The sequence below is a fragment of the Propithecus coquereli genome, unplaced genomic scaffold (genome assembly GCF_000956105.1).
Source record: "Propithecus coquereli isolate 6110/MARCELLA unplaced genomic scaffold, Pcoq_1.0 Scaffold946, whole genome shotgun sequence".
NCBI lineage: Eukaryota > Metazoa > Chordata > Mammalia > Primates > Indriidae > Propithecus > Propithecus coquereli.
This window is the reverse complement of record NW_012155796.1, coordinates 361089-382380: the sequence shown is the minus strand read 5'-3', so window position 1 is coordinate 382380 and position 21292 is coordinate 361089. Positions and strand designations below refer to the sequence as shown.

Below are 21292 nucleotides of genomic sequence, written 5' to 3'. Positions count from 1 at the left end.
CGAGCCATCCACGGCTGTCTGCTGCCAGCTGCTCTCCATGTTGGGTGGCTATGACCAAAGGTGAGAGCCCTTCAGGAACACCGCAGACCTGGAGAGGAAGTGCTCTCCCTGGTAGGCTATCAACCGCCACCTAGGAGTACCCTGGCCTGAAGCTCCTTGTGTTCCACAGCTGGACCAGGGAACTGCACACACTGGTGTGTCCGGGCCAGGCAGGAGCCTGTGAGGCACCTCAAGGTCCTGTTCTGCTCAGGCGTCCGGGGCTGGTGCACACTGCAGCTGCCAGCCAGTAGGGGGACGCCTCAGAACATGGGTGCAGGCCACTGTGCCGGGCATGCTGATCTCACAGGCTCAGGGCTGAGAGCAGGCAGGTAGAAACCCAGGCCCTGTTGTACAGATAAGGAGGTAGAAGTTAACAAACTTGCCCAAGGTTAGAAGCAGGGCTGGGTGGAAGGTGGAGGGAGTTGGAATGTGGAGAAGGAGTGATCCCAGTGGGAACACTTAGAGGCCAGGGTGGGGTGTGCAGGGATAGGCATCGTCTGGGGCAGAGACGTGGGCCACAGCCCCTGCAGAGGCTCTGTCTGCCTCAGCCAAGGTCCCCACGCAGCAGGGGCAGTGCAGATCATGACCTTTGTGACCACCCCACCTGGCCCAGACAGGTCTCAGGGTTAAGAAATTCTCACCCAGGAAGTGCTGCAGCCACTGTAGGCCCTGTCAAGAGCTGTCTCTGCATAAGGGGTTCAGGCTACGGTGCCCCCCCTTTTGTGAGAAGAAGCCGCTATTTGTTTTCCTGACATCAATTCCTGGGGGGTTGAGGCAGGGAGTATAACCCCAGGAGGAAGGGATGTTGGGGGAGAGGGAACATGGGTGTGTGCATATGTGCATGTGTATATGTGTGTGTGTGAGTGAGAGTGAGAGAGAGAGAGAGAGACAGCACAAGATGCTGGGTGGGCAGGATTGGGGGAGGGGGAGAGGGACAACCCTCGGGGAGCATGAGAGGGGCTCTGCTGTCACCCACACTCCTTGCCTTCCTCAGAGCTATAGTGAACTACATTCATACATTCATTTTTTAAAAATCCTTACTATAAACCCACTCTACACATTCAACTGCCCTAGACCCTGGGGAAACCACGTCCCTGGACTCTCAGGGAACCAAGAGGGAGGCAGACAAAAGAAAAGTTAGCAAAGCCGAGAGCTTGGAGACCATAAAGGAGAGCGCTATGTGCAAGAGAATGTGTGTGGTAAATCGGTAGGGAGGCCACCTGAATGATGAAGAGGAGCCACTGCTCCAAGAGCCGGGGAAGGACTTTTCAGGCAGAGGGAACTCAGGCACAGAGAACAGACAGAGGCAACAGACTCCAGCTCGGGCCTCCTGTTCCACTCCAGCCCCGTATCCCAGCAGCACCTGGAGAGCCCCGAGCCCACCCTGACCACACTGCCTCTGCCGGGCTGCCTCCTTTTGCCCTTGCCAGACCCCACGCCTACCCCCTGGGTTGGTGTCTCCTCTTGGCTCCTGCAGGCCTCGGTCTTGCCTCTGCCACAGTACTAATCATCCAGGTTGGATGTGCTTCTTGACTTATGTGCTTCACCTTGTCACCAGGTGCTCTGTCTAAAATCCAGGTTTGTGTATACCCCAGCTCAGAACCCTTCAATGGCTTCCCACTGCCTTTAGGACCAAGCACAAATTCCAGCATGTAGGGCCACAAGCCTCTGACCATCCTTCTGGCCCCATATCCTGCCAGCTCCTTCCACCTTCAGCCCTAGACATTCCTCATTATACCCTCTCCTCCATGTGATGGTTTTTACAACATGTCCACAAATTCTTTGACCCTCCTCTCTTCAAGAGGTGGAGTTTAATTCCCCTACTCTTGAGGTTGGACATGGGCAGCAGATGGCCAGGCACCCAGAAAGCTTCATGGAGACTAAGTCAATTGGCTGGAGAACCACCAATTAGGGTTTTATTCCAGCGGGATGAGCATTTAAAAAAATAAGTGTAAGTATTTTGCACCAAATATTTAAACATAGAAGCCTTCATTTTTTCCTGCAAATGGTGGGAGAGCGTGAAGACTCATCAATAACAGACTTCATCTTACTCTGTTCCAACAAATTGGGCAAGGGAAGCTGACCTACCTGGATCAGAGCGAGCACTTTGTCCTGTACAATGGTGGGAGGGTTGTTCTTGGGAGAGATGATTTTGACCAGAACACTGTCGATGAAATCTCGGTTGGCCACAAGGATGTGGAAGCGGTGGCCACAGTTCTTCACACATGTCTCCAGCACCTGATGTGGGAGGGAAGGCAAGAGGTCACCCCCTTGGGAGCTGGAGGAGACACAGGGGACTGAGGAGGGCAGCTGAGTTTCCACCACCCCTCTGTCTTGCTTCTAGATCGGCTTTCTGACATGTCTCCTCCAGAGCCAAACCTAGATGGCACATGCATTCCCACACTCTGATTCAGACGTTCCTCTGGGGATGACAGCAGCCCCTTGCTGACTGAAGTCTCCTGTCCCCGCACAATAATCAGGCAATTAGTTGGTAATTGAGGCACCGGTTTTGCATGAGAAGGATGCTAGTATTTTAATGGGATCAAAATGACTGAGCGGTCCTTGAAAATTAGCATTTTAACTCCTCTCTTCGGGCCTCTGGGTGTAAGGCATTAGCCAATGGGACACAGGCTCTGTCACAAGAGGAGGCTGCTGTGACAGCTTGAATTGCCTAGTGAGTTACTGGCCCTTGTATGTGAGGAAGCAAACATATACACATACCCCACACACAACCCTCCTCTGCAACTAAAATTGGCAATGACAAAGGATTTTCCACCCCTGACGAATGGCCTGTGGGCCTCAGTTACCATGTGGCTTTAAGGTCCACGTTTGATTCAGACCCTGCCTGCTCCTCCTTTGTCCAGGAAAACAAGTTACACAGGCCTTAGCTGCTCAGAAAAGCTCAGCGCATAGGTTCTGGCCAGATAGGCTTAAATCTCGGCTTGCATCTCAGCTCTGCCGCTTTTTCCGTGAATGGCTCAGGACAGTTTCTCTGAGCCTCATCTGTAAAGCGGGGACAATGAGTCCTCCCTTGCAAGATTGTTGGCAAGATTCGAGAGAAAATGTACCTGCATAGGGTAGGGAACCAATAAATGATGACTATAATTCCATGATCACTATTCAGAAGGCTGCTACACATGAGTCAAGGGATGGCTCCTTCTTCTCCCACAGGACAAGTGGGAAGCCCCTTGGAATTCAGAGGTACCAACGAGCAGGGCTTCTCCAGCCTCGAACACGGCTCTCTGAACTTCCCAGCTCTCTGTAAACCAACATAGAGCATTACCTGGCCCTTCTGACGACACCCCCCAGTGCCACATCTACTAGCTGGGGAACACCTCCTCCAAAGGATGTCACCAGCAACAGGGAACATTTCTGACTGCCTCTGTTATTCTCATTCGCCCAAACTCATCTGACCACAGATTAACTCACGCAGCCGCTCCACAGGTCTGGTTCATACAGTCCAGCTCTGCCTTGACAAAGCACAGCTGTAAAGAAAGATCCGTAACCGTACGATTGACTGAATGCCAGCTACACGTCAGGTGCCGTGAGAGATCTCCCAAGTGATACGTAATTTCCCTGGATTCTCACAACTAGTGATAATTGCTTCTCCTTAAGCGGACTTTATTATCCCACTTTTTAGAGTTAAAAGATAAAGACACTGGTCTAGGTACACACTGGCAGCCAGTGCCAGAGCAGATGGGAGCTTGCTCAGCCTCCTCTGAAGTCCTGGTCTCCTTGTCCACCTTGGGGCCACAGAGCCAACCCGCCCTCACAGCTCTCCTCCAAGTCACAGCAGCTGAGAGTTCCTCAGGCGACAGGTAACGTGTGCTAGATTTCTTGTTCCCTCATTTGGCCCTTGAAATAACCCTGTAAGGTGGGGATTGTTCCACGTTAGAGGTGAGGAGACCGAGGCTTGGAGAGGCTGTGCAGCTTAACCGAAGAGGCCGGAGCTGGGGCTCTCCCCTGTGGCAGCTCTACGGCCAGCCAGAATCGTCCTGACCCACTGCTGCCTACACCACGGGAGACTCTGGGCTCTGCTTGGCCTGCCGAGGAAAACTCTGAAGCTTAGCATCCTCACAGCCTTAAGCAACCGGAAGTTTTTTTTGTTTTTTTTTTTTTTGAGACAGAGTCTCACCGTGTTGCCCGGGCTAGAGTGCCGTGGCGTCATCCTAGCTCACAGCAACCTCAAACTCCTGGGCTCAAGCGATCCTACTGCCTCAGCCTCCCGAGTAGCTGGGACTACAGGCATGCGCCACCATGCCCGGCTAATTTTTTCTGTATATTTTTAGTTGTCCAGATAATTTCTTTCTATTTTTTTTAGTAGAGACGGGGTCTCGCTCTTGCTCAGGCTGGTCTCGAGCTCCTGAGCTCAAACGATCCGCCCGCCTCGGCCTAGCAGAGAGCTAGGATTATAGGCGTGAGCCACCGCGCCCGGCCAGCAACCGTAAGTTTTATTCAGTGAAGGAGGCATTTCCCTTTCTTAGCCCCTGCTTGTGCCTGATTCTGGGTGACCATGAGATAACTGGCATTCTCTCTCTCTTAATGACCTGTGGGGCCTGCAGAGATGAACCAGGAGGGGATCTTCCTGCTCTCAAGGGGCTTACAGGCACCCATCTCCCTAGGGTTCTCTAAAACCCTCCTCCCAACTCAGGCAGTCAGCTGCAAGGACCAAGGTAGGTGGCAGGAAGTATCCTTTATTCCATGAGGAGAGGTAGGAAAGGGCAGGGCAGGGGGATTCAAGTGGGTGGGAAAGAGAATTGGAAAAAGAGGCACAGGGCTGAGGGGCAGGGCAGCCTGGGCTCTGCTCCACTCTCAGGGCAGCAGTGGGGAGGGGCCGCTTCCCACCCTTAGGGAGCATATCCTCGACTTTTCCTGGCAGCAGCCCCCAAGGCCAGTGTATTCCTGGCCTTGGAAATGTCCTGGACAGAGATGCATGTGCCACAGAGCGGCCCCAAGCCCCTCTGAGCAGAAGGTGCAGGAGGTCCTCCCTGGGCTGACAAGGGCCACTTCAGGCCACCTTGCCCAACAGGCCCCTGGAAGAGCTGTCCTTATGGGTTGTAGAGCATGAAACACACAGTGGCAATTTTCTAGAACACAGCCAAAACCCACAGAATAAGCAAAAGGGGCCTCTAAGCAATCAGAAATGGACATTGCAAGTCCAGACAAAAAGATACAAGCACAGAGCCGCTCAGGACCTCCTACTGACTTTCATTTTGTGTAAATATTAACAATCTTGGTGGGTACAGATAGGAAGTTGGGAAAGGGCCACAAGAAACAGGCTGAGAGCAGCTAACAGGGTAAGTGAAGCCATAAAAGCTTCATAAGCTTTTTGCATGAGACCATGCAAAGTGTGCTAGGATGGGCCTTTGGTGTAGGGGTGATGGCTCTGCCCATTCCACGAGCCTCCCGAAGGCATGACTGGATTTGTAGTGAAGACCCGACCATCAGGAAAGGTCAAGTAACGTCCATCATGCCCTGCTGTAGGAAGGCAAGTAAACGCAGAGTCCACTTTAGACAGATTTCCATCCAATATGGTTACCATGAAGTTGGGCATACAAAGGGAGAAGCTTTAGACACCATGAACATGCCCTGATGTGTCAGAGCTCATTCCCTGGAGATCTGAGTTATTGAAAACAATTCATATTGGACATCACTCTGGGTTTAGTAAATGCTGTGGTTCAAATTCTGAGAAAAAAATAATACAAAGCTTTCAATTCCCTATTTCTCAATTGGTCTTTTCTCCTTTATTATTCAAATCCTAATTCTCTGGCAGAAAGAACTCTCTTAATAAGTTTTTGGTTTTTACTTGGGCAAAAAATCCAAACAGTTTCTCTGCTTTAAAAGGAAACATGTTATGGCTGTTTTGGATAAATAACCCACTATTTCAAACCTACAGAGAACTCGACCTGCTGACCTGTTACAGTTTCTATTTTAAGAACTCACTGTGGCCCAGATTTTGCCACATCTGAAAGACTGTTAGCTTTCAAGACAGAAATAACACCTGAAGTTGTCCCTTTTAATTCTCTAACATCTTAAGGAAGGGCAAAACTCTGGTCTGTTCCTTACTGAAAGGAGTCACTGGCTGACTTTTTCAAGAGGCTTTGCAGCTGCTTGCAGTTTGTATCCCATACAAAGGACCATCTCATGATGGCAATCCACAGCTCGGCAGCTTACTGGCTGTGAAGGCTGGGTAAACCTCTAGACCTCTCTGAGCCTCAGTTTCCTCATTTGTATGAGGGGGATAACAAAACCTATTTTGGTGGAAGGTGATTTTAAATGTCTGCATTAACATGTGAAAAGCTTAGCACAGTCCCAGGCAGGTACTCAATAGGTAAAAGTTAACACTTATAAAAAGGAAACTGACACCTAGAAAAGCAGTTGGCCCCCAGTCTCAGATCAGGCTGGTGGCAGAAAGGGGACCCATCCCCAGGCCTTTGGCTCCTTTGTCGTGGGTTTCTGTACCTGGCAAGGCTGCCCATGCCTTATCTTCTGCTGGCATATATTTACCAAACTGAAGCTCAGTCTGTTTCAGAGGGAGGGCAGGAACACCAAAGGAAACTACCAGAAGGCTCTGCTGGACTTCACCAGCCCAGGCAGCAAGCCATTTGGGGGCTGCGCCAAGTGGGAAGAGGGAAGGTCCTGTGAGGGGCAAGGCGGGGAGCAGGGAGCTCCCCAGATGCTTTCCCTCGCCCAGGAGCAACACTCACTGTTAACGCCAGCATCACTTCTCTGTAGTTCCGGTTCCCATTGAGCCGCTTCTTCAGGGCTCGGATGGCATCCTTTGGCCTGGAGGAAAGGTCAGACATGTTAAGATCCTTGCAAATCCCACTCTGGGGCACTGTCCTAGAGAGTCACTCTCATTTGTGTGAGCTAGCATATACACAAGGTTATCTGCAGCAGCATGTTTGTAAACGCAAAAGATTGGAAACAAACTGAAAGTCCATCAATGCAAAACAGGTTAAATTAAATTATGGCTCATCCATGCAAGAGAATACTATGTAGCTGCAAAAAAGAATAAAGAAACTCCTTATGCAGCAAGATGGGCAAAACTCAAAGACACGTACATAAAGTCCTTTGCAGAACAGGGCATATGGCATGCTACTGAGTTCTAAAAGGATGGCAAACACACAGAGTACACGTGCCAGTGCAGGGAACTAAATTGTGGAAGGAGCCTCGTAACTGTGGCTGCCCCTGAGGAAGGAACCAGGTGGCAGGGGCGGCGGGAGGGGGTTCACTGGATTGCCTTTTTGTAGGCCTTTTGAATTCTGTATCACATGTAAGTATGATTTATTAAAAACAATAACTAACCCATTGGTATGTGGGTAGATTGAAGAGAGTTTTTCCAGAGAAACCACAAGAGAGACGCAGAAGAGAGTGGCTAGGTCCTTGCTTAGGCCTGGCTCTTCAGCTATTCCTGAATTCCATGGAACTCCTTTTGCCCAGAGAAAGCTTAAGTGAGTCTCCTCAAAACCCAACGAATCATATGTTTTTAGGTAACAGATCTGATGTAGATTCCCAGAGGGCACCTTGCAGAACTATAGGCAGTCCCCAGTTACGAATGGGCCCTGTTCAAAGCTTGCTCATAAACTGATTATTTGGAACTTGGAATGAGTTCTTCCTTCAATCACTGTTATACCTGAGAGTTAGGATCCCCAGCCACCCTCTAAGCACACCTGTTACTTGTAGGTCTTGTGTCTAACATGTTATTTAATTTATTCTAACGTAAGACTCGACAAAGCTGTGGGACTGAGAGCTGCCCCTGGCAGCCCCTGGCATGAAGTCTCTGCCCTGTGATGCCACACCACCCTGTGCTCTGGGAAGCCCCCAGTCTGGCTATAGGCCAACCCTCCGCTATCACAAGTGGGCTGTAGCCTTCTACTAATCTATGAATCAATATATCTTAGTCTTTTCTAGGTTGAACATTTGTAAGTCAGGGACCTCCTATTCCTACAGTTCTAAAATATTATGACTCTATTTATCAAATGGAAAAGCCCTTCTTAATGTGTGTGAAGGTCACACACATTTGAAGTCAGGGGAGGGGAGAGTGGAAGCTGCGCTAATCAGTGTTAATTTAGAGAGAAAGTCACAGGAGCAAGGCAAGCAAGACTTCTGGAAGAAATTTTAAAAACACCCTGAATGGCCAGGCGCGGTGGCTCACGCCTGTAATCCTAGCTCTCCGGGAGGCCGAGGTGGGCGGATTGTTTGAGCTCAGGAGTTCGAAACCAGCCTGAGCAAGAGCGAGACCCTGTCTCTACTAAAATTAGAAAGAAATTAATTGGACAACTAAAAATATATAGAAAAAATTAGCCGGGCATGGTGGCACATGCCTGTAGTCCCAGATACGCGGGAGGCTGAGGCAGGAGGATCGCTTGAGCCCAAGAGTTTGAGGTTGCTGTGAGCTAGGATGATGCCACGGCACTCTAGCCCGGGCAACACAGTGAGACTCTGTCTCAAAATAAATAAATAAATAAATAAAAACACTCTGAATCACCTATTTTCCATTCCCAGCTTGAAACATGGCTGCCCTGCAGGAATTCTCGGCTCCTGGGTCAAAGGGCTGATGGGACAAGGCTCTCCAGGGGAATGGCCCCCGGCCAAGTGTGTTAGCAGTATGGCTGCCATTTCCAAACAGGGATGCTGATTTCTGCAAATATGAGACATAACCAGCTCTCTGCTTTGAGGGCTGTTTGTGGCCTGAGAGCCGGTGAAAGTCAGTGGCTACTGGCCAGGAGCACGGACTGATTTCCTCTCTCTAAGGCTCTGCCAGACCTCGGTTGTTCCTAACCCATCGCTGCCATCCCTCTCAATCCAGTCTCTTTCCTGTCCTCCTGAGCTTTATGGAGCAGGAAAATGGGAACAGCCCCTGAGGGCCGCGGTCCCTTCTGGCTGGCAGGGCACCTGCACCCTCTCCCCGTGCGGGGGCCACTGAGTGGGAAATCAGTAGGCTCCTGGGTGAGGTTTAAAATGAAAATTCATCCACAGGCTCAGGGAGGGAAGTACTGCCGGAGAGTGATGGGTGAGCACAAAAGCAGTATTTATCTCTCCCCGGGGGAGAAGCTTCAGAGAGGAGGATCAAAGTCATGTCAGAGGAATCACAAAGTTTCAAGGAGCTGCAGCAGATTAGACAGCATGGAGTTGGAAACCGGGAAAAGGGAGAGACGCATGCATGCGTCAAGAGCCATGGTGGAGCAGGAAGAAAGGAGGGCCTGTGTGACATGGTGCCAAACCCGGTGGCTTTCAGGGGAAGGGCCAGGCCCCTTGGGCAGTCCCAGGCCCTCATGACTTGGCCTCTGGGCCATCTTCAGGCTCCTCAAGGTCTCCTTGGACCCCATACTTATAAGAATTCTTCGCTGGACCGCAGACAAGCTGCTTGTCATGCCTCTGGCCACAACCTTTACACCTCTTTGTCATTCATCTCTTGTGAGAAGAAGCTTTTTCTTTGTCACCCCCAGGAGGACACGGCTGCTCCTCCTCCATCGGCCTACACTCCCTCCCCCATTATCTTGCTCCACTGTATTCATCCAAGTCCTTCCCTGTGCCCTTCCAGCTTACAGGCTGGAGTACAGGCAGAGACTCTGAACTGGGGAACGTCCAGACACAGTCGTGAACATGACCCAGGTCAGTGGATCCTTGTCAGAGCCATGCATCGGAATCACTTGGGAACAATTCTCAAACCCACATGCTTGTGCCCTAATTAGGTAGGTCTGGGGTGAGGCCTGGTAAACAGGGTCTAAAACACTCCCAGGTGGGTTATTCAGCCAGCCACTCCGGGTTAATGACCAAGGGACTGCCACACAAGGCCTCATGTGTCAGCACCCCTTAGGCTGGCAGTAACCTCAGTCCTGGACGTTAGGGAAAGCCCAGGGAGAGGCCTATGGGGCAGTTTACCAATCTGCACCCACCAGGACCACAGCCTCCCGTTGGTAAAGCAGCGATACAAGACATGCAGGCAGAGCTTCAGTGGCCGGGGCCAGGCGAGCCTGGGCTTGCATCCCACATGTGCCCTTCCAGGCTGTGCTGTAAGGCCTGTGGCAAGTGACCAAACCACTCTGGGCCTTAGTTTCCTCAACAGTAAAATGGGCTGTCTCCACCTTGCAGAGCTGTTGAGGGGTGCACGAGATGCTGCAATCCAGGGCTGGGCACAGGGCCTGGCACATGGCAAGTACTCAGAGACGGTAGACGGGGTAAGGGCGGCGAACCCACAGAGATCATCACCAGGACCAGACAGACAACTGACACCCCAGATAAACATGATGACAAAAGCCATGGGCAATGGAAATCTTGAAAGGAGAAATAGCAAATCCATATATACATAGCATGGATATGGAGATATATCTATATAGCCAGATACTTTATATGCATTTATTCTTTTAATCCTGATAACAGCCCTATGAAATAGGTATATTGGTAACCCCATTTTATGGAAGAGGAAACCGAGACACAGGGAGATGAAGTAACCCAATCAGGGTTGCACAAGTGAGTGGTACCTGATTCCAGACCAGGCAACAGCTCCAGTCTCTGTCACCCTAATCCTGCCAATCCCACTCTACTATGTTTCCTGCACATCTGCTGCTCGCCCGCCCTCAGCCTGGGGGCTCTCCCTTCCCCCCATCCCCATCCCATCATCCCTACCTCACCTGGCTGATGTCCTGGCAGCCTGTAAGACTTCAGTCTGGTGTCACCTCCTCCAAGAAGCCTTGGTTGCCAACAGCCCCAAGGCTGGCTGCTGTATTGTGCTTGTCTCTCTCTAGCTTCTCTCTCTCTCTCTGAGAACTTGTCCTGCTATGCTCTGATTATGTTTACATGCCTGCATCCCTCATCACACTGTGAGTGCCTTAGGGACCTCATTCATTTATTCACTTATTTAACAAATATTTATCAAGAGCCAATCATGTGTGCACTGTGCTAGATGCTAGGGACAAAATGGTGAGGAAAACAGATGGCATTCCTGCCCTCATGGAGCTCACAGTCTCATAGGGGTTACAGGGCAGGACAAACACTAATAAACACCACACAGACCCCTAAGTTTAAACTGTGATGAGCATTAGTATAATTCAGGGTGCTAAGAAATCATATAATGGAGGACTTGTCCAAATTGGAGGGAAGGGTGTCAGGGAAATGAGATTCAAACTGAGATCCATGAATGATGGGAAGTACTTAGTAAGGGAGGTGAGGGGAACAGACAGGACAGCAGGACAGAGGACCTTCAGGGAAGGGCACAAAGGAACGAGTGGGGTGCCCTAACATCAGCCCAACTTGTGGGGGTTTCTCCCACTCAGGAAGAGATTTTTTTTTTAGAGACAGAGTCTCGCTCTGTCACCCAGGCTGGAGTACAGTGGCAGTGGCATGATCATAGCTCCTGTGCTCAAGCAATCCTCCTGCCTCAGCTTCTTGAGTAGCTGGGACTATAGGGGTGTGCCACCACGCCCAGCTAGGAAGAGATTTTGACAGACATCTCACAGCAGAGGCAAGGACAGAAAATCCTCAGGAACCACTGAGATGTTCTCACTCAAAAACATAGGAACAGGAGCTTGGGCCACTTGAGGAAGAAGGTGTGTGAGATCAGGCCTTCTGAGAAGTGAGGATTTCAAAAAGAAGGCTTTAGCCCCTCTGGAATGAGGAAGCTCCTAGAGTTCCTGGGCTTCCTGGCCTCGAGCCATAGAAGCATTTGAACAATTCACTGGAAAATAAGAGTTGCCACTGTATTTGTATATTGCTCAAATTTGTGGAGAATTTCAAACTGGGTAGAGGACTATGGAAAAGTTCAAGGAGCTGAAAGATCGGGGGGCTGAAGGACCCAAAGTGGAGCTGCAGGACCAGGGTTTCTCAGCAGGGCCTGGCTAAGGGCTCTTACCCTAAGGGCCTGGGAAGGTCCCAAGGGCTTGTTAGCAAGGGGGTAACTTGCTGAGTTCTGCAGCAGGAAGAGACTGAGCGAAGGGCCAAAGCAAATGTCCAACTCTAGGGTAAAGCATAGACATCAGAGAATGAGGCACCGGACCATGACCACCTTTCCAGCCTAATTCTAGACACTCCTTCTCCCCTTCACATTGCTGTATCCACCTCAGACCACTCATATCCTTCAACACGCTGGTCCTTTTCATGCCACCCTAAGCTACAGGGCACACTTCTCCTCCTCCTGCCATCTTTGAAGCCACAGCCCAAAGCCAGCCCTTTCTGAAGGCACATGCGCCTGCCTTTGTGGCTGTGGCATCGGACACAGGCCTCAGCCACAGCCCTGGCCAGTCCCCCAGGTGAGGCCTCTAGGGCAGGCTGCACAATCACTGTGGCCTCCTGGAGCCACTACCCCTTCACTGGCAGGGTCAGTAAATGGCTGGGCAACTGGATAAACTAGTGAATGAGTGGTGTCTGAGGGGGATGGGAGGAAGAGAGGAGCCCAAGTGGGTCTGAAGGAGGGTGGCCATTCTGAGCCTGGTGACGATGGTATCAGAGATGTGTAGTCTCCAACAATTATCTGTGAGTCATATATGTACGCCAGGCATTGAGCTGATCACCTACGTTTGGCTGGCAAAAATATATTTAATACCACCTTTCACTGAAGACTCCCATACTTTCACCCAGCACAGGCCACTGCCCAACTCCAGAGTCACCTGTGCATCCCCCATCACCATGTCCCCTGGGAGCTCAGCTGGCAGCTCGGATCTACTCCCGATCTCTGCTCCCAGCCTGCTCCATCTCAGGAAATAGAGGCTCCGCCCACGGCTGTTCACCCAAACCTTGCAGTTGTCCTTGACTCTGCTCCTGTCCCACATGGGCTAACTCCATCGGCTCTACCCTCTAAACACATTCGGAATCTCATCAACTCTCATGCCCTCTTCGCCCATCGCCCCAGGCAAGCCGGCCATCACCTCACACCAGGATCACAGTGAAAACCTCCTCATTGGGTTCTCTGCTTCTACCCTCTGCCTGACCCAGCCAGGCCATTCTGAACACAGTAGACACAGCGATCTCTTTACAATGTAAATGAGACCAAGCCACTCCTGCTCCAATCCTCCGATACGTTCCCCTCTCACCTCAAGTCAAAGCCAGAGTCCCCCTGGAGCCCACATGGATTCCCAACACATCATCAACCTCATTTCCGGGCACCCTTTTCCTCCATCCCTCCATTCTGGGCCCATCAGACACCTTGCTATTCCTCAGACACACCAGACACCCTCTGTTCCAGGACTTCTGTGCTTGCAGCTCCCTGAGCCTGGACAATTCTTCCCTGTATGATCCTCACTGCTCACTCCTTCATCTTCTTCAAGTCAATGTTCAATGTCACCTTCTCAGTGAGACTTTCCATGATCATTCTAATTAAAATAGCTAATTCCCAGTCTTCTCTCCCCCATCTCCCTCCCACAGTCTTGTACCCACCCGGTCTCCTGTTTAACTGTCCTGTTTATGGCCTGCCTCGCACTCCAGGGGAAGGAGTCTATCTCACCCACTGTTGTGTCCTCAGTACTTACAGCAGGGCCCGGCACAAGGTAGTCACTCACAAAATATTTGCTCAATGAAAGCAGGACCAAATTTAAGAGGCTGGTCCCCAGTTCATACGTGGCAAGTCTAAAGAGTGACAGTGCCAAGATGTCAGCCCAGAGCTGCCTGAGTCCCAGCCTCTCTCACTGCCACTCTGGAGATGGTTTAAGAGGGCATGGCTATGGTAAAGTAAATGTTTATGGTGTGGATTGAGGGCTAAATATAGACCAATTTGGAAGAAGCATAATTAGAGTGTAGAAAGTGGAAGGAGAGGATATAGGAAACAACAACAACAGATCCAGTGGTGTAGGAATGCAAGAGGGACAACTTGTGGGTTAAGTCCACTCATGCCAGGAACTGCTCTTTGTCACACAGGCCACTTTCTCACTCCCTGCCTCACCTGACCCATGCCCACGACCTCCCTCCATGGACACTGTGGCTCTCTGCCTCCTGGGGCTCTTCTCCAGAAACCAGGGCAGAGACAGCCACACATGTGTGAAGGAGAGAGAGGGGCCAGGAGGAGGGACAGGAAGAGGTGATAGTTTGGCTGCAGAGACTGATGGCCGCTGGGAACCAAGTAAGCAAGTAGCTTCATTTCCACTTGTGATTAAAAGCAGGTGATTAAAGCAGGTGTCACTGCTCTACCCTGAGCACTGCCACAGGGGAAGTAGGGGGAGGGATGGGCAGGAAAGGACAGATAATTAAGAGTGTCAGCTTATTAAATGCCAAAGCAAACAGATTAAAAACAGAATAAATCATAAACCCACCACCCTTAGGCCCTGGCAGGCTTTGAGTGACCCCCAAAAGCCGAGAGAGGCTTCCAAGGAGGGACACACATACCCTTCCTCCGTCTCATTGATGATGTCACAGATCTCCATGTTCAATGTCCAGTCCTCACTTTGCAGGGAGCCATCTGTTGCCTTTTCTGTGGAATCAGAGAGAAAACTGGTTTACATTTCTCCTGGAACACGGGGGCCCTGGCAGGACATGGGAAGAGACTGGAACCACCGCATTCTCTTCCCAAGCCGATGCTCTGAGCCAACAGAGTCATTGTGGGGGCTGCTGCTTTCACAGGGAAACACTCGGAGAGATCTGAGGTTGAGGGCTGGTGTCCTAACATGGTCCTTCATTCACCAAACTCCGGACTGAAAAGCTTATGATAGTCTCAAGCCATCAAAAATCACCCAAGTCATGAGGAAGTTCAGTTTATGAGCCCACAGATTCTAGAGACAAACTACCCAGGTTCAAGTACAGGCCCCACCCCTTACCAGTTGTGTGACCTTAGGCAAATCACGTAGTCTCTAGGTGCCAAAGCTAGTGAAAACAACATTACCTGCCCACAGAGTTGTTATGAAAATTAAATGGGTTAATATACATAAAATACTTTTTTTTTCTTTTGAGATAGAGTCTTGCTTTGTTGCCCAAGCTAGAGTAAGTGCCGTGGCATCAGCCTAGCTCACAGCAACCTCGAACACCTGGGCTCAAGCAATCCTCCTGCCTCAGCCTCCCGAGTAGCTGGGACTACAGGCACTCGCCACCACACCTGGCTTATTTTTTGTTTCTGTGTTAGTTGCCCAGCTAATTTTTTCCATTTTTAGTAGAGACAGGGTCTCGCTCTTGCTCAGGCTGGTCTTGAACTCCTGACCTCAAGCGATCCTCCAGCCTTGGCCTCCCAGAGTGCTAAGATTACAAATGTGAGCCACCGCGCCCGGCCTACATAAAACACTTAGGATAAGGCCGGGTGCGGTGGCTCACGCCTGTAATCCTAGCTCTCTGGGAGGCCGAGGCGGGCGGATCGCTTGAGGTCAGGAGTTCGAAACCAGCCTGAGCAAGAGCGAGACCCCGTCTCTACTAAAAATACAAAGAAATTAATTGGACAACTAAAAATACATAGAAAAAAAAAATTAGCCGGGCATGGTGGCGCATGCCTGTAAGGATTGCTTGAGCCCAGGAGTTTGAGGTTGCTGTGAGCTAGGATGACGCCATGGCACTCTACCCCGGGCAACACAGTGAGACTCTGTCTCAAAAAACAAAACAAAACAAAACAAAAAAAGACACTTAGGATAAAGCTTGGAACACAGTAAGCGCTATGTAGGTATCTGCTATTATAATTATTAAAAATCAACTTCAGTAGTTAAAAACTACGTCTCGGATAAGGGGGAGGAAGAAGGGAGCATCATTTATCGAGCCACCACAGGCATGTATTTGGTGCTTCATATGCCTTATTTTATTTCATCCACAAAATGATCTCTGACCATTCAATGGGAAAAGGACAGCCTTTTCAACAAACTGTGCTAGGAAAATTGGGTCTCCACATGCTAAAGAATGAAGTTAGACCCTTGTCTTACACCATATATAAAAATTAACTCCAAATGGATCAAAGATATAAATGTAAGAGATAAAACTATAAAACTCTTAGAAAGTTTTGGGGGAAAGCCCAGGAACCCCAGGAGCTTCCTCATTCCATAGGGGGAAAGCTTCATGACATTGGATTTGGCAACGATATCATGGTTGTAACACCAAAAATACAGGCAACAAAAGAAAAATTTTTAACTACAACAAAATTAAAACTTCAGTGCATCAAAGGACATAATCAACAGATTAAAAAGGCAACTTGAAGAATGGAAGAAAATATTTGCAAGTCATACATAGGATAAGAGGTTAACACCCAGAATACGTAAAGGACTCCTATACCTCAACAACAACAAAAAAACAAAACCATCAGATTAATATATGGGGAAAGGACTTGAGCAGACATTTCTCCAAAGAAGATATACAAATGGCCAAGAAGTGTGTGAAAAGATGTTCAACATCACTAAGCATTAGGGATGTGCAAATCAAAACCACAAGGAGATATCACCTTACTGTCATTAGGATGCCTACTATCAAAAAAGACCCAGAAAACAAGTATTGGTGAGGATGTGAACAAATTGGAACCCTTGTGCACCATTGATGGGAATGTAAATGGTGCAGCTGCTATGGAAAACAGTATAGTGGTTTCTAAAAAAATTAAACATAGAATTACCATAAGATTCAGCAATTCCACTTCTGAGTATATAACCAAAAGAACTGAAAGCAGGGTCTTGAGGAGATATTTATACAGCCATATTCATAGCAGCATTATTCACAATAGCCAAGGGGTAGAAACAACCCAAGTGTACATCAACTGATGAATGAATAAGCAAAACGTGGTCTGTCCATACAATGGAATATTACTCAGCCTTAAAAATGAAGGAAATGCTGTCATATGCCACAACATGGCTGAACCTTGAGGACCTTATGCTAAATGAAATAAGCCAGTCACAAAAGGACAAATACTGTATGATTCTATTTATACGAGGTTCCTAGAGTAGTCAAATTCATAGAGACAGAAAGTAGAATGGTGGTTGCCAGAGGCCGGGGGGAGGGGGAATGGGGAGTTAGTGACTAATAGGTACAGAGTTTTAGTTTGGGGAAGACGAAAGAGTTCCGGAGATGGAGGGTGGTGATGGTTGCACAACAGTATGAATTTACTTAATGACACCAAACTGTATACTTAAAAATGGTTAGAACAGTAAATTTTAATGTTACATATATTTTACCACAATAAAGAAAGATCACCAAAAAAGAAACAAAAATTATATATAAGCCAACGGATTGTTGGGTGCGGGGAGTAGCGGGATGGGGATCGCAGATCGGGCCTGTAGCCTCATTGGACAGGAAACCTGGGGCCTGGAGAAGAAAAGAGAAAGGTCCAAGAGCTCAGGATTGTCAGTGGCAGAGCCAGGACAAGAACCAGGGTCACTCGGCTCCCTGCCCTTCTGGGCTGTGAGCTCCACGAGGACAGGAACTAGGCCCATCTTGCCTTCCACTGTGTCCCCAGTGTCCAGCACTTGGTAGCTGTGCAATACATTTATGACAGATGAATGATTGTGTTAACATTCCTTCCTCTATGTTAGGGGTTCTTAGCCCTCCCTGCACATGAGAACCACCTGGGAGCTTCCAGAACATACCAATACCTTAGTCTCATGCCCCAGAGGTTCTGATTTGAATGGTACAGGGTGGGACCCAGGCATTAATATTTTTAAAAAGCTACCTGGGTGATTCTAGTATGTACCAAGGCTGGGAATCACTTTTCTCCAGTTCACACCCTCCCCTGGTGCTCTCTTCTAGCTGGCGAGTGAGAGTCAGAGACAAGTAGTTTCCTCTGGGAGTTCGCACAGTCCCTGGCTGGTCCTCTCTGGCTTGTCCCATTGTCCTGCATGCTCTGCTTAAAGAGGTATGATGTCTGTCACAGCACAGTGGGGCACCATTAATTTCCTCCACCGCTCTTTGGCAATGGGGTATAAGCATCGAAGCGCCCAGAGTGCTGTGGCTGTCCTCTGTCACAGTTCAGGCTGGACTGTAACACGACTGATGCCTATCTTCTTCTCCCATTGTAATGGCTGCATTGTCAATGAAAAGGTCTTAACAGTCTCCCTCTCCTCAGCTCCAAGGATGGTGCCTGGCACATCTCAGGCCTTTGTCAATCTCAAGTAAATGGCATTGGGACCTTGTGGATATACTTTGCCTTAAAGTTACAGAAAGAGCTTTCTCAGAGTAGTCTGGTCAGATGGTATTTTCTGTACCTCCTTCTGGCCCTGTTATCTTCCTTTTAAGAGGGGTGAGGAAGCGGTGGGGGCAGCTGTCATAGGACAAGGTATAAAGTAGGGATGAGGACTTAGAATCCACTCTCCTGGCCGGGCGCGGTGGCTCACGCCTGTAATCCTAGCTCTCTGGGAGGCCGAGGCGGGCAGATTGTTTGAGCTCAGGAGTTCAAAACCAGCCTCGGTAAGAGCGAGACCTCATCTCTACTAAAAAAATAGAAAGCAATTAATTGGACAACTAAAAATATATAGAGAAATTAGCCAGCCATGGTGGCGCATGACTGTAGTCCCAGCTACTTGGGAGGCTGAGGCAGCAGGATCGCTTGAGCCCAGGAGTTTGAGGTTGCTGTGAGCTAGGCTGACGCCACGGCACTCACTCTAGCCCGGGCAAAAGAGTGAGACTCTGTCTCAAAAAAAAAAAAAAAAAAAAAAAGAATCCACTCTCCTGTCCCTCCAGTGGAAGAGGGAGCATCTGCAATTAATATTCACAAAGCATGTTAGGATTCTGAAGCAATAGGGAATAATGGTTCTGTGTAGAATTTTGGGATTGATTTTTCTTCCCACCTGGTTTGTAGATGCCAGTCCGCCTCACAGCGTATAGAAATCCAGAAGGTTCATTTCATATTACTGGGGCACATATCCAATGAGCTTCCTACCCATCCAAAGCCCTTCTCCTTCTCCTCCCCCACAGCTGGCATGGAGTACCCCTGAATGCTGTTCCTCTGGGCCGGCCCCTCTGGGCTCCTACCCGCACCCTTGATTGTTGGGGAGGTAGATAAGTTGGCTGTTTTCTTCATTCTTACCAAGAGGATGTTGCTGAATGCAAAATGCTAAAACAAGCCCTCTTTTGCCTTCTGGTGTTCTCTGCCTCTGAAGTCACGATATTTAACTTCAAAGTGTAGAAAGCAGAAGCCAAAGAGCCAAGCTACTGGGTTGTGAGGCTCCTCCAAACAGGACTGCCTTAGGTTTCAGACCAAATGGGAGGGTGGGTGGACAGAAAAACCACAAGTGCTGTCACTGCCGTCAGGGGCAAGGCTTCAGGGCCTTCTGGCCTGGGTCCTACACCAGGCACGAGGCAGCCTTTTCTGAATGGAGGAAATGCCATGGCAACAGCATCAGGATGCTGCTGCTCTTGCACAGAAGGTTTAATGGGAGCTGTATCTCACTGCCCAGCTCAGGCCTGCCCTGCCCTGTCCTGTCCAGCCCAGCCCTTTGCCCAGGCTAGCCCCTGGCCATTATCAACAGAGAGGTCAGCACTTTGCAACGGGTCACCGGTGTTTTGATCTTTATCCATCCCCAGGGCTGGCTTGTGGGAATGACTTGCCCCATTACTCCCTGGAGCACTGTGTTTCTGCTGTTGCACCAGGTTTTATTTTAGGTTTTGACAATTTGTGTGACAAAAGAAATGAGATTGAACTTTGCTTTCATCTGGCCCGGGGACAGGACTGAGTGAGAGAACTCACATTGAGTGGCCTCAGTTCCAGGGGCAATCAGATCCAACTTTGTTCCTGATTTGCTGGGAATTCTTTTATGAAGAGAAAAATAAGAACTGATTTGAGCTCCTTTGTCAGCCTTACTTCCCTCCTCTGTTTCAGCAGAGCCAAATACCCATGATTGTGTCTGTGTGGCATTTCTAGCAAATGAAAAGAAAGAAGTGCTCTTTTTGAGTTGGTTCTTTATAATCAAAATGAGTATATATCTTTCAACTTGAAAACTCAGAATCCCAGTAATTGAATAGAACGCACTGACCCTGAGGATAAGTTATCATGCCTTTGAACCCCTTCCCAGTATGAGAGGAAGGGAGAGGGTGAATATAAGGTTAATGGATTCTGCTGCTAAACCGAACTTGGAAATGAGGTTTCATTGATTTAATATTTCCTCTATTAAGCCTCCCAAGACTGTGGCCCTACCAAAGTTCGATCTCGGTACTTTCTTCCCCATGAGAGCCTGTGCACAGCTCAAATTCTGTGAAGGGGACAGATGAATAGCTGGCCTCTCCACTTGCTGGCTCGGAAGGGTAGCAAGCCCAGGCCCGCAAGCAGAGCTCTTCCTTCAGGATGAGTCTCTTCTTGAGGCTGCTGGATTCATGGCCACAAACATGCCCCTACTGTGTGTGACCCAGGTAGTGAGTCACTGTTCTGGGAGTAGACACCTTAAAGGGGAGGAGTGTTCAGACACAGCCACAGGAAAAGCAGGGGCTGGAGGCAGATCATTTCATTGCCGTGCCCCCCCCCACACACACACACACAGGGCCCATCCTGTCTCTGGGAGAAGCCCTCAGGCAACGAGGCACACTACTGTCCCAGTGACTGCTTTGTGCCCAACTCCCGCCCCCCCCAAACCTTCCTCGAGCCTCTGCCTTCAGTCTTTTCTTCTCTAGGTTAAACTGACTGGTGCTTTGAGCCACTCTTCCTGGTGCCTGCCACTACCCCTACCCTTCCCAGCCCTGGCTGCCCTCCCCTGGCTGGCTCTGATTTCCCTTATAGGCACAGGTATACTGGCTTTGTGACTCGGACTCTTCTCCACAGGCATGAAGTGGGTGGGGAGGGGCAGTGTGACTCTGGCTCCTCCATTGCTGACCTGTGTTCTCATCCCTTTCCCTCCCTCTCCACGTGCACTTTCCTCACCCTGCAGGCACATATCAAATCCTGCCAGCCTGGCACCGCGTGTGGGTGGGTTGGCTTTTTCAGGGTGGTCAGAAGTCTTTAGATGCCAAATGTGACAAATAAAGAGGTTGAAAAAGCTGGGGATATATCTTTTTTGGTAAAAAAAAAAAAAGAGCAATAAATAAAACAATGAGGCTTTTTAATGCAGACTGAAGGCTGTTGCACAAATGTTTTGAGCAATAGCTATATTTTTGGAGTGTGCTGTCATCGCTTGTAAGTATAGCTTTTGTTTGGATGTGTGAGTTCTAGTATGTTATATAAAAAGCAAGCGTCTCTTCTCCATAGCTGCATCTAGTAAAACAAGGACACTTCCAGCTTGCACAGAGGTCATCTATCTTATTCTCTGAGTATCAGCAGAAGTGTGGGTTGTATTAAGCTTTTGTTAAAATGGTAGTGATGGTATCCCTCTCATGCATTGAGAATTAGGATGGGGCAGTTTCAGAATTCATCTAAGATACCAACTTCAGATCTGAATGCAGGCTCTGC

At 49.3% G+C, this 21292-nt stretch overlaps 1 protein-coding gene across 1 annotated transcript in view; it reads right to left on the bottom strand.

Moving 5' to 3' along the window:
- TOM1L2 (target of myb1-like 2 (chicken)) overlaps window positions 1–14434 on the bottom strand; it is a 53475-nt gene extending 39041 nt beyond the window's left edge. The window contains exons 1-3 of the mRNA XM_012664987.1: window positions 14356–14434; window positions 6747–6825; window positions 2128–2277 (exon numbers count right to left, since the gene is read on the bottom strand). Of these exons, the coding sequence (XP_012520441.1) occupies window positions 2128–2277; window positions 6747–6825; window positions 14356–14393 (267 nt within the window). The 5' untranslated portion in view covers window positions 14394–14434. The remainder of the gene's footprint in view (window positions 1–2127; window positions 2278–6746; window positions 6826–14355) is intronic.
- Between the last annotated feature and the right edge of the window lie 6858 nt (window positions 14435–21292).